General features: G+C 45.7%; 2 protein-coding genes across 12 annotated transcripts in view; both read left to right on the top strand.

Moving 5' to 3' along the window:
- Positions 1-7,771, top strand: part of NCKAP5 (NCK associated protein 5) — a 974,188-nt gene extending 966,417 nt beyond the window's left edge. For 7 of the 8 annotated variants that reach the window (XM_045034779.1, XM_045034780.1, XM_045034778.1 and 4 more), the window contains one exon: positions 6,224-7,771. In XM_045034779.1, the coding sequence (XP_044890714.1) occupies positions 6,224-6,505 (282 nt within the window). In that variant the 3' untranslated portion in view covers positions 6,506-7,771. The remainder of the gene's footprint in view (positions 1-6,223) is intronic. The other variant, XM_045034783.1, reaches the window with a different exon arrangement.
- Positions 7,772-8,356: 585 nt separating this feature from the next.
- The window catches only part of LYPD1 (LY6/PLAUR domain containing 1), a 38,329-nt gene continuing 34,132 nt past the window's right edge, over positions 8,357-12,553 (top strand). The window contains exons 1-3 of one of the 4 annotated variants that reach the window (XM_045034789.1): positions 8,357-8,815; positions 10,940-11,077; positions 11,884-12,553. In XM_045034789.1, the coding sequence (XP_044890724.1) occupies positions 8,620-8,815; positions 10,940-11,077; positions 11,884-11,891 (342 nt within the window). In that variant the 5' untranslated portion in view covers positions 8,357-8,619 and the 3' untranslated portion in view covers positions 11,892-12,553. Of the gene's footprint in view, positions 8,816-8,918; positions 9,608-10,939; positions 11,078-11,883 lie in introns of those variants that run through there. The other 3 variants (XM_045034788.1, XM_045034787.1, XM_011285238.4) reach the window with 3 other exon arrangements.

Here is a 12,553-nt window from a genome sequence, read left to right as displayed (position 1 = left end):
CAAGTGCTTCTTTCCAGGAGGGGGTAACTTCCTAGGAGCTCGGCATCTCTGGGCTCCCCTCATTCACTTGTCCAGGGAAGAAGGAGGGCTTGCTTATGTAATTAGCAAGTCTAGGAGAACAGGGAATGTTAAACCCACCTCCCCCTCTTCTCACCCTCTCTCTGGAGTCAGGCTGGCTGTGCTGTAAGCTTTATGGGACGACATTCGTCCCCAGTCCAGGGCTCCTAGTTACCAAGCCTATTTCTAGAATGAGTATGAGGAAACTCACTTCTTTGCAGTTAGAAACCTCATTCTCCAATGTAAGCTTCCCCATTAATGAAGCTGATATTTTATTCTCCCACCAGCCTTTTCATCTTATTCTTCAGTTTGTTCAGAACATAGGTGAGGAAGAGAGCTATTTATTGTGCCAATAATAGATGCATGGAAGACACCCAATTAAGAATATTTTAGAGTCACAGAGCTTTACAGAGCAGGAAAATTCTAAAAACTTTAATGTAAAGACTAAGGCATAGAGGGGTTACACAGCTAATTAACACAATTCCAGGGAACTAAACACTGGTTTCCAAATACCTGCTCTAGGGCATAATGATTAAGATCCCAAGTTCTGTAGTCAGGCTACTTCTGCTTGAATTCTAATTCCCTAACTTATTAGCCAGGAGTATGTGGCTAATATTTACACCTCTGTACCCTGTGTTTTAACATTAATGCAAGTAATGGGGAGGAGAAGGATTAAACGAGATAATTCGTTCAATGCACTCAACCCAGGACATGACACATAGTAAAAACACTTTATAAAGGTAGCTATTTTCCTACCACATGTCTTCTTGAACTGATTGGCAGCGAATCTCTACAGCAATAGAAAAATAAGACTATGTTATGTTGATGTTTACATTAATTTGTGCTAAAAATGCCAGTCCTCTTTGTAAGTATTAATGTCCAGCAGAGGAGTGATGCTGCCTTTGAATTTCACAAGATGTGAATCTCTTTCTGACAGCTTGTAGTAGACATACTCACCAAGTTTCAAGATATAATCAATGGATGCAAACTTCTTTGAAATAATTAAAGAGTAGCCTCCATCATAAAACACTAATCCATTACACTATTTCATGAATTTACTACTTGTTTCTCCCCTATGGGCAGGAGTTTCTGGCTGTACATGTATAGCATGCACCTCTTTGAAGTTGATGTCATTAAGCGTATATTTTTTTTCTGGTTTACCATTTAAGTTTTTCTCTATCACTTTATATAATCTTTCCCATCTTTTCCTTATGGTGAGGGTCCATATAGCCTTCAATTTTATCCTTCCTAGAGTTCAGGATACTGGTCTAGGCAGAATCTCTAGTCTACGATCATTGTTGACTCTGGAAAAAAATGGTATGCATTTCTGTGTTGAAAATTGGGGACCGAGTTTCCAGGTCCAGTTTCCCCTGAATTTGAATTTGTACGAACCACAAATTCCATAAATACCCCATGGAGAGAACAGCCAACACTCGCCTCTTCACCTTCCAGAATGATGTAAGAGTGAAGTGAAATCTTGGATGGAAAAGCTGTCTGGAAACAAAAGCTATTTATTATTAATAACCCAGGTACTGAGCTGATACTTAAAACTGAACTGGGTTGGGGCTCTTAGAACCCCTTATGATCTGCGTTTCTGCCTTTACAGTGATTATGTCCATTACAGAACCCAAAAGGGCAAGGATAGAGACTATTCCAATGACCTATGGGCCTAAAGTAGACACAGAACGGCGTACAGATGCAACAGGGGCCTATTAAATGGCAACTCCTTGGAATGCCATCCCTCTTACTTACCGTATATCTCCGTCATATTCACAAATCAAAATCATTTCCACAGCCCCTCTTCCGTGGAACTTTCTCTGAGAGTCAAGACCACACAGTTATTCACACAAAGTCCGTCACATAGCAGATTGGTTTCATTGATCTATTAACTGTTTGACTACAAGGAATTAAATTAGTTAAGTTACAATTCCCAGGGGATTTCCGCAAACTCTATCTATCCACTTGCTTGAATTATCACCAGTAACGCCACGGTTACACGAAAGGCAGAAAAGTATTTTAAGAATATGCAAAGCTATGTATTTTAATCTTGAAAATATATTTTCCCCTGCCCTGTTTAGTCATACCTGGTTCCCAAGTGCAGTGAAAAGCCCCACCAGAAAGTGAACTGTACAACTGTTGCCACCTATAGGTGACAAATGTAGTACATTAGTTTGATCACAATCCAGATGAATATACGAAAGAAATGAAGATGTCTTATGGAACCAACACAATCCTTGTCAAACACTGACCTTCACAGGGCTTCTTATCATTAATATTGTTCTTCTGTAATCCTTATTTCAGATGCTCCTCTTAAAGATAATAGTGGCTGGTATTTGTAAAGCTGTCTCCAGGATAGAGGTTAACAGCTTGGCCTCTGCAGGCAAACTGCCTAGGTCCAAATCCACACTCCACAGGTACTGCTGCCTGACCTTAAACAAGTTACCTAACTTCTTCAAGCCCCGATTGGCCCCAAATGAAGATACTAGTGACACCTTCCGCCACAGAACTGGTGTGAGGATGAAAACAGATAAGCTGTGCAATGTGCTTAGCAGAGTGTCTGCACAGAACAGACTCTCAATTAAATGCTGTTATTACCATGATTAGTTTGCAAAGCACCTTCACATACAGTCACTGCCAACCAATGTGCAGTTTTGTTGCCACTCGATAGATACATCATTAGCACATTACTGTTTGACCTCAAGCCCTCCTTATATTTTAAATGTAAATGTTATAGGACTTCAAAATTTTAAAAATACCTGAGATCTGACAAGACAGTGTTGAGGACAGCCTGGTATGCTTCTAATTGGAGACAGGGAAGGAAGCTACTTTAATGCTTTTATTCTTAGCTGGCAGGACTACTGGCAAAACCCAAGCAAACAGTTGAGACTGTTAGAGAGGGTTGAACCAGAGAAGGTTGAACCCATCAAGTCTCCACTGAGAATCTATTGATGACAGAGCACTGGACAAGGCCTTTAGGGAGAAAGCTGGTGGGGGAAGGAGGAGGAGGGGGTCAGACAGGACATAAAATGTATAAAACGTGATCTCTACCTCAGAAGTCCAAACAGAGAGAAGACTGAGATTGGACATATACAGTGTGCGGGGGCGGAGGGGTTGCTATTTTGTTTTTTTTTTTCTTAATATAAGCAAACTAATTAAAAATGAGAGGATCTTAAACACAAGCAAATAGTCTTCTACATTGATAGCCTCCTCTTTAAAATCTAAAGATCTGGGCCCACGTTTCTGCATGGTGACAGTAAGCTAGATGTTAAGTAGCTGTTTCTGTCTCCAGAGCAGGCACGTGCTCTGAGCTGACCGCAGTCCTCACCACTCCGTGTCGCTACCCAACACTGAGGCTAAGTGCCAGGTGGCTGTATTGGTCACTCTTGCACTGATACTGTTCTGATAGTCAAGAACGATCTCATTAAAAATTGTGAAAGTAAAAGGAAGACTGAGAAAGCCATGTGATATTTCTTAAAATGGGCCATTCCTTCATTTTCATCACCTCCATAGGCCTTTGTTTCAACCAGCTGAAGAAACAAACTGACAAGCACGAAGCATTTGAAAAACATGACGTACTATTTATATCTGACACAGTGGGTGTTTTAGTGGTAAATAATTCCGTCTTCATCTCTACCTTAATACACTGAGTCATACTTATCATCTATCTTCCTTCCAAGACTTCAAGTTCTTCCAGACTAGGTGATTGTCAAAGTTTAGCAAGTATCAGAATCACCTGGGGAGCTTGTTCAAAACATCTGCTGGGCCTCAGCATCTCTGATGCAGTAAGTCTGGGTGGGGCTCAGGAATTTGCATTTCTAACAAGCTTTCCCATAATGCCCATGCTGATGGCCTGTAGAGCAGTTTCGGAAACACTGTCTAGAAAAAGAATCCTGCCTTACTGTTATTTATTGACCACCTACTACTATGTATCAGGTCTTAAGGTGTTTTACTTCAACTACTCCCAACAATCCTGAAATAAAAGTGTGTCCTACGATTTTACACCTGCAGAAGGGAGCTGGAGGGCACTCACCCAGCCAATAAAAGGGGAAAGGTGTGATTCAGGCTCAGGTGTGTCTGCCTCCAGGGCCTCGCCTGCTCCCCTTGCCACCTAGCTGTATATACTCAACACCAACACCTTCCACCTGTGTCATGCCCCCTTCTCTATTAAGTGTTTATTAAGTGACTTTGAGATCCATATGGACCAGAAATAGGCAAGGAAACTGCCTATTTCTTGAATAAATAGGTGGTTCTTGAATAAACACCATAATAAACAATAAATAATAGGTGGCTCGTGGTTCTTGAATAAAGAGAAAGGGAGAAGGTGTTCAGGTGAGGAGAAAATTGCAGTGAAGGTCTTTCACTTACCTACATTTGGTACATCAAAGCATTTCCTGTTCTCCGTGCATTGTTAGGATGGTACTATATAATTCTTTATTAGAAATGTCTAAAAATTGGCATGGCAATGAAAAGGGGCTTTTGCATGGTGTTATTCCTAATTATGGAGCCACTTTTCTGTAATCACCTAGAAATCTGTTCCTTAGCTTGCTTCTGATTTCAAGGCAGCCATTTGGGGTTGAAAATGAGCTCCGAGAGTAATGCTCCTGTACATTAACAGTATAATGAAATAAGTACTACTTCAAGGGTGATTTTCAAATATTCCTATAGAATTATGCCATTTCCATAATGGGAAGAGAAACTGTGTCTCGGCCTGCTCTTAGGACACCAAAGGCATCCACTTACATATCTTTTTCTTTCCTCTATTAAATATTTAGCAAAGGAGAATCATAGGCTTGGATTATGTGTGCTGTTCCCTGGATCAGAACACAATTTCCTCATTGCGCCTGTGTGCATGCATTGTAACAATGTGTGTGGGGGTTGTGGTAGGTTGGGGAACAGAACTGCACTAACAGAGTCTGGGACAGTAGCAATTGAGATGGTTTGGCAAGTTACTTAAGTGGAATATATGGGTGGCAAAATGAACAATATATGGATGGCAAACAAACAAACAAAAACACAGCACATCTTGTCTTTTATTACATAAGAGCATGGTTTACTAGGAACAAGAGCATGGAAGGCAGCCAGCCTGGAATTCAAATCCTGTTCTCTTGCCACTTGCTGGGTGACCTTGGGCGAGTAGCTCTGTTGCTCTGAGCTTTGTTTTCTTCCTCTTTAAAATGAAGATGTGTAAGTTGCAAGTCCCCTATGAAAATGCTTCTAGATAAAATATATTCATTGAGTTTTACATGGTGGATGCTTAATAAATGGTAACTATCATGACCATGTCTAAGCCCCTATTCCTACCTTTTCCTGGTGTTTGGATAGAATTGTTGCCCAAAGAGGAAATGCCTTGGTGGCTTTAACACGTCTACATGTGTTGCTTTTGTATCTGTACCTCTCTCTTCTCTCATCTCAGACCTTAGGAACCACTTGAGCAATAGAATACATTCATGTTTATAGAGTTCACCTAGGATAATTATTGAATATGGCTGCAGTGTTTTATAAAGTCCTAGAGACTGCCAGTAGCATCCTACAAATATCCCCATTTAGAGTGGTATTACTGGAACCTCCTGGAGGGAGAGGTTACTAATGGGAAGAAGTGTTACTATGTTTTTTCCTGCCATTGGGCTTTCTAGAATCTACACCCACAGACCTGGAGATCTCTTTCAAATATCTTTGGGCTCATAAAGGGAGAAAACAGAAACATGATAATGCTTCCCATGGCAATTTAAGGGATTGTATGCCTTGCCCACCCCACCCCCCATATAACCCCAACTTCTGGCTGAAACCCAATCCCTTATCCATATTTAAAAACAAGACAACTACTAATACTTAGTAAGAAAAGAGAGGAGTCTGAAACTTTGGTGAAGAAATATAAGGCACTTTACCTGAACAAATTTCAAATGGATCCGTTTAAAATGAAATTAAGTGGCACTTCACTGGTTTGCAAATCGGGACCTATTTATCTCAGTAAAATGATTAAAGTCTTGATTTATCCCTAAAATAGCCTTTATTATTACCTTTAGTTATACCAGAAGGTTGTTAAAGACTTGTAGGTTCTCTCTATCGCTTTAAACTGCACGTTATACAGACAATAATTGAATATTGGATAGAATAACTTGATTTTCCAAAGAAATATGTTTCTAATATTTTCCTCTTTTTATTGCAGAAATTGAAACAAGTTGAAGAAACAAAAGAAGATCCTGAGAATAGATTATCTAAAATTTCCCTGGAGTCATTCAATAAATATAACAGCAAAACTATGATTTTGTTAGAAAGAGAGAAGAACTCTCTAAACACGGTTGAAAGACAAAAGGAAGAAAAAGAAAAAACTGAAGAGGCATCTTTGAGTAGCTCAGATAGGCCTGGGGTAGACAATTTGGAATCCCTGAGTGATTCTTTATATGATAGCTTCTCTTCCTGTGCAAGTCAGGGTTCAAATGATGTATAAAGGACCGTTTTTGTTGTTGTTGTTGTTGTTGTTGTTGTTTTTTCTTAGCTGAAAATGGAGCACTTAAGAAACAGTTGTGTGGAGGGTAACAGAGATGGCAACAATAAACCATGGCAACAACGGAGCCTCCATTGTCAGATTCATAACAAGTAACCCACTGGAGCTTCCTTTTCTGACAGGGCAATAGACTCCATTTGTTGTGTTTCACCAAGATTAGATGTAAACACACCCACAATGCAGAAGTCTTAATTTTGCACTTTTTTTGAATACTTGTACAGAAGTTGTAAATTTTTGGAAAAGAAATTATATTTGTAGCAAAAAAAAAAAAAAAAAGACAGCAATAAATTGAATCAGTGCCATGCTCTTGAAATGATGTACTAAGTGTTAGAAGTTGATAATATATTTTTCAAAATTTCCAGCTAAAGTGTTTTGTTGACTTCACTGTCCTAGTCCTCAAATTGTTTGTGGGTACACTCTGTAAAGCTAAAACAGGGCCTGCCAAAAACCAGAGGGCTCACTGTCCTCTCCAACTCACAATCTCAATGTGATATAAACTTTAAATCTAATGCAATTTCAAAATTGTTACCAGGGAGATTCAGGTTCTAGGAGTGAGTGTAATTCTGCTTCCACTGAAAAATGTAACAGGTACTCACGTGTGACACTGATGGGAAAGGATGTGGATCAGAAGTGACCTAATTCTATGTTCAACCACGGGTTTTCCCTCCAAACATTTTCTTACAACCTCTTCTGCTTAGTGCTTCTCTATGATTCTCAACAGTATTTGATTTTTTATCTTCCTGCTCTTTTTATTAAAATCTGGGGAAACTAGAAATGAAAGCAAATTCCTATCTGTCATGTTCACTTTTTTAAAAATAAAATGAATTGCTGGTGCTACAAAAAATTCTTACTTTTTAAGATCTTTTTTTTCCCTACAAAGTCTGTGTATATGTGAGGATAAATTCTATTTTAAAGGTTATTTGTATTTTTTCTAGATGTGAACTATTTATAATTGCTTTTGTACAGGAGTTTGTAAAGTAGGCCTAATAGAAATATTTTTAGGATCTATATGGTTACTTCAGCACACGTTTGTATGTTTAAAGAGTGTTGTATAATCAGTGTTATTTGGTTAATTTGTGCAATTTGTTATATTGAATTTTGTTGTCCTAAATGAAAATTATGTAAAGTATCATTGTCTTTCAGACTTTGAAAAAATTCTTTTGTTTCATTTCTGAATAAAAGTTCTATCACAGTTGGCACCCTCTGAAATCTGCAAAGAACTTGTTCAAGGATCCTTTGGCCCAGTTGTTTGCTCTCACACGTGCTCCAGACCATCAATTTCCGGAAGAAATAAATAAACTGGCCCCCTTTGCTCCCGAGATAGTAATTCAGCCAATTGTAAGATCAGAGTCTGCAGACAAGGGTGTAATGGTCAGAGCGTTCAGTCTCCCCGAGGGGTTAACCAACTAGAAATGAAAAGAAGAGGGGGGCAAAGGGAGAGAAGGAGCCTGAGGCAGATATGGAACGATCTCTGCAGAGGAATTACAAGAAAGTCATTTAAGCCCATTTCCAGACCTGCTCCGCTGGCAGGATGGGAAAATAAATAATCAGCGTCCTGGCCTGAGAGAGCTTCCTCGCGGGGAAGGGAAGGGCAGGCGGTGAAGAGGAGCTAAGCTTCTGAAGCGATTTCCACAGAAATGGGTTCTCCCCAGGGACTCAGGGGGAAGGGTGGCAACGTGCGGGGTTGGGGGCGGGGGCGCCGAGGCTCCCACACCACCTGCTGCAAGGCTCCGCTCCAAGGAAGACGAACTCAGCCCCGTGGCGTCCCGGGAGTATTCAAGGTGGGTCGCTTGACTGAGAGAGGGGGAATGGGACGGGGTCTTAAAACAGAGGCGCAGGGCAGCCTGCGACTGACTCCTGGGCTGGGAAAGCGTGATGCAGGAGAGGACCTGGGAGGACGTACTAATAACCCGTGACTTTGAGAAAAGCTGGATGAAGATCCCCGGCCTTTGGGAGGAAAAGAGAGCAAAGATATTCCTTTCTTCACCCGATTTGCTTTCTGGTGGGAACTCGCGACAGTCGTCCCCGGGAGGCCAACCTGTCCTAGGCTAGGCTTGATGTCACTGCACCCTCCAGCTGTGCGAGCGGGCAGACGGAAGGAGGGCCGCCCGGGGCGAACGGCGCCTGTCCAGGCAGGGTCCTCACCACACCCCGCCCGCTCTGCGGCCGCTGAAGCCAAGCCTGGTCTTGAACCAGGGGCCTCTACGAGGAAGAAAAGGCGCAGCTGCGCCGTCCCCCTCAGGGAGCCTGCAGGTGTGCAACTTCGTCTTACTCAGGGGAGCACGCGCCCCTCTAGCCAGCCGCCCCAGGCACTGGGCTCCCAATGCGGGCCTCCCAGCAACCCCAGCTGGGTGGACCAGCCCCGGGGGGCGCGGAGGGCTAGTGGGGCACGCGGTCCTACGACCCCACCTCGCAGGTCCCGCAGTCAGCGCCCGGCCAGTCCCCTCGGCACCTGCTGCGCCCTCCTCACGCTTCTTCAATCTCCAAGCCTCCCAACCTTGGAAAACTACACTCTGCCTCTCCTTCTGGCGTCCCTGTCCTGGGGACGTGCGGAGGCGGGAGAGGAGGGCGATAGGAAGGGGGTGGGGACCTGAAAAGACGGTCCCAGCCTTCCTCGCCCGCCACCCCCACCCCAACTCGGCAGTCGTCACGTGGTGCCTGGAGTGGGAGGTGGGGAGAAGAGACGAGAGTTTTTTGGGTGCTCCGGCTCGCCAGTAGTTCCTCCAGTCTCAGCCGCCAACTCCGGAGGCGCCGCGCTCTGCCCGGGAGCGCCCGCGGGAGGAGCAGCGACCCGCAGCCGGGAGTCCCGGCACGGGCGATGCTGGCGCCGCCGGCGGCACCTGCGGCTCCTCGTGGCGGCGGCGGTGGCCTCGGCGGCAGGAGCGCGGGCCCCAGCAGCCTCGGCAGCCACAGCCGTTGCGGCCCGGGCCGCCTCCGCCGCGGTCGCCGCCTCTGCTGCGCCTGCCCTCTCCCGGTTCCGCGGCTCCGGGAGGATGTGGGTCCTCGGCATCGCGGCAACTTTTTGCGGATTGTTCTTGCTTCAAGGTAGGGAGACGAAGAAACCACCGGCCCCGCTAGGCGAGCACACCCCATCTACCCGTCTGCCCCTTCGCCCCTCTGGCACCCACCTCCGGGCCCGTGCTGCGCAGGGGTTGCCCAGCGGGAGTTTGGCGGCGGTGACGGGTGCTGGTGTCCGGAGTCGCGACGTGGGAAAGTCTCCAGGAGGAGAGGCGGGAGCGATGGGTTTGTGGGACCCGAGCTGCAGATGCCCGGGCTGCGGGAGAAGCAGCTGAGCTGGGGAGGACGGAGGGTCCGAGATGTGCTGGGGCCTTGCCGACGGAGAGGGGGTGATAAAAAGCCCCTGACCCCACCAAGTTAACAGGCGTCTCCAGCAACCCGTGGGAGTGGCGCCGCCGACAGGTGACGGGAGCGCTGGGCAGCCTGTGGCCCGGGCGCGCCGAGGCTGGGTTGCAGCGCCCGGAGCGCCGCCGTTGTGGAGCTGGGAAGAAGCCCGGGGGGTCCGGGAGCAGGGGGTGTTAGGTCTAGACAGGAGCTCATTGATCCAGGCAGAGCAGCCAGGCTGGAACGCCGCGAGATGCGAAAACGTTTCGGTCCTCTGAATTATGCAAACGGCTCTCGAGCGAGCGCTGCAGAGCGGGGACCCCCACCGGACCCTAGCCAAACGGTTGCCCTGAAAGCCAAGAAGAAAAGGTTGTGGTGTCGCGGCTCGGGCGCGCGCGCGCTCACACACACACGCCCCTTGCACACGCTGCGCCTCCCCGCCCAGCGCTGCTGCGGGGACTGTCCCGAAGAAAGGCCGGGGACTCGGGGCGCAGCAGCACTTGGCGTCTGGCACTTCCTCCTGGGTTCCTGGGTGGTCGCGTAGGGAGCCTTGGAACCACAGCACAGGAACGCTGACGACAAAAACTAAAACTAAAAAGGCGTCTGCAAATGCAACCGCGAATGGTGCCAAAACAGTAATTAAGCAATTTGTAACCAATTAACAATTAGGCAAATCCTTAGCTGTACACTGGAGCTGAAGCATGTCTCTGGAGCTACTTCGCTCTCGAGTTGTGTACCCGGCCTCTCAACTTCGGTGGCGGAAGGGCCAGGTGTGGTGTCGGACGGGCTCTCTTGTTTCTGGAGCATTGGTCTGGGGGTCGCCGGCAGAATTCATTTGTTCTGCAGGACCCTCGGTGTCCGCGCCGCCGGCTGCGGGCTTCAGCCGCATACGCCTTTCTTGGAGACCCAGGGGTGCCGAGCCCAAGAACCCCCAGAGGTCGGGATCCGTGGCTGGCTGGGGCAGAGGAGGGCCGCGGTTTCTGGGGTGGTCTCTGTGAGGGCTGGATCTAAATCCGACTGCTTCTGTCCCCACAGGCTTTGCGCTGCAAATCCAGTGTTACCAATGTGAAGAATTCCAGCTGAACAACGACTGCTCCTCCCCCGAGTTTATAGTGAATTGCACGGTGAACGTTCAAGACATGTGTCAGAAAGAAGTGATGGAGCAAAGTGCGGGTAAGAACCAAGCAGCGCTCACCGGCCTCCAGCCTGGGGTAGGGGTAGGAGTGGGAGGTGGGGAGCCGGGGGCATTAAATTACAAGAAAGGGGACTGACTTTGATTTAATGCACGCACACACACTGGTTACCACAGATTTACTTTTACAATGCTGGCAAAAGGAAGAGTTCCAAGTTAATCTCATTAGAGTTAATTACCAGGGCTTCTCCCCAAGGGACTCTGGAGGGGAAGTGCATTTAAATTAGTGGCTCTCCTCTTTTTATTTACTCCTCTCATCTCTCTCTGCTAAAAGCTGATCAGGAGGCTGGAAAATATATGGATAACCAGCTCGGCTTGGGCAACTAGACAGTAGCCTGTGAGCAGTGTCAGCCTGAAATATGAAGCTAGTTGAAGTTCCCAGAGGTCAGAGCTTGAAAAATGTGTTTTGTCATAGAGCCACGCCATATTTCTTAGAAGAACACTACAGGATCTTTATTTAATTTTAGAGCTACTGCATCAAATTCCAGGCACCAATTGCCAAGATGTTCAAAGGAATGTAGTTTCCAGCCCCACAAGCTTAGCTGCTAGCTGGCTGATGAAAGGTGCTGGGCTTTATGTGGAGAAGGAGGGCATCCTGTGAGAGCAAACCTCACTTACTTCAGCTGACCAGAGTTTTCTCCCTGATGTGGAATTCCCCAGCCACTCCCAATAGCCTTACCAGAAATCAAAGTCCCCTACAAGTGCACCTGGAACTTTGGGGAAAGGAATGGAACTCTACTTTGAATTCCAAGGTCAAACCCATAATGCTAGACCTTGCCATTTTCAGGATATTAACAAGAGGGGAAATGCATCATGTGGTGAATGATACGGAGTGAACCGAAGTTCTGTTCCTCTTTTGTTGGCTGAACTGCATAGCCCCCCAGAGCTTTTGGTTGAAGGGATTAAATCTGTCAAGTGATTTTCTTAACCTACTAGCAAATGAATGCAAAGGCTACAGTTTTAAAGGCAGCACCTTGGAAAAGTAGTTTCTTCTCAGAGAAGGGCCTGGAAATACCTTGCTACTAACCGCACAGATATTTGATGAGCAGATAGCTAGCTCATCAATGTGTGGCAAGAGGGTATGTGTGCGCAGTTTTAAAAGCTGTTCTTTTTAGGTCATTAGGTGTGAATTCTTTCCACGGAAAGCGCTCTCTTGGGGAGTCTGATACATAATTGCTCTCAAGAATAATTTGTCCCAAGAAAAGCAGCATGCATTGTTCTGTCATTTGTCATGGGATTCGGGCTATTACAAAAGCAAAATAAAATTTAGTGACGATTCTGTAGCTAAGATTGATAACTATGATTTTGGTAAGTTGTTTCTTTTCTCCTTGTGTTTCATTCTTGAGGATTTTACCTGTAAAATCTGCCCTTTTTCCAGAGGTACTGCTGCAATTTTAGTTGGAATCACTCTGAACGCTTTACAGTTTTTTTTTTTTGTTTTGTTTTTGGGTTTTGTT

Source organism: Felis catus, chromosome C1, assembly GCF_018350175.1.
Source record: "Felis catus isolate Fca126 chromosome C1, F.catus_Fca126_mat1.0, whole genome shotgun sequence".
NCBI classification, from domain to species: domain Eukaryota; kingdom Metazoa; phylum Chordata; class Mammalia; order Carnivora; family Felidae; genus Felis; species Felis catus.
This window is presented reverse-complemented; position numbering and strand designations above follow the sequence as displayed.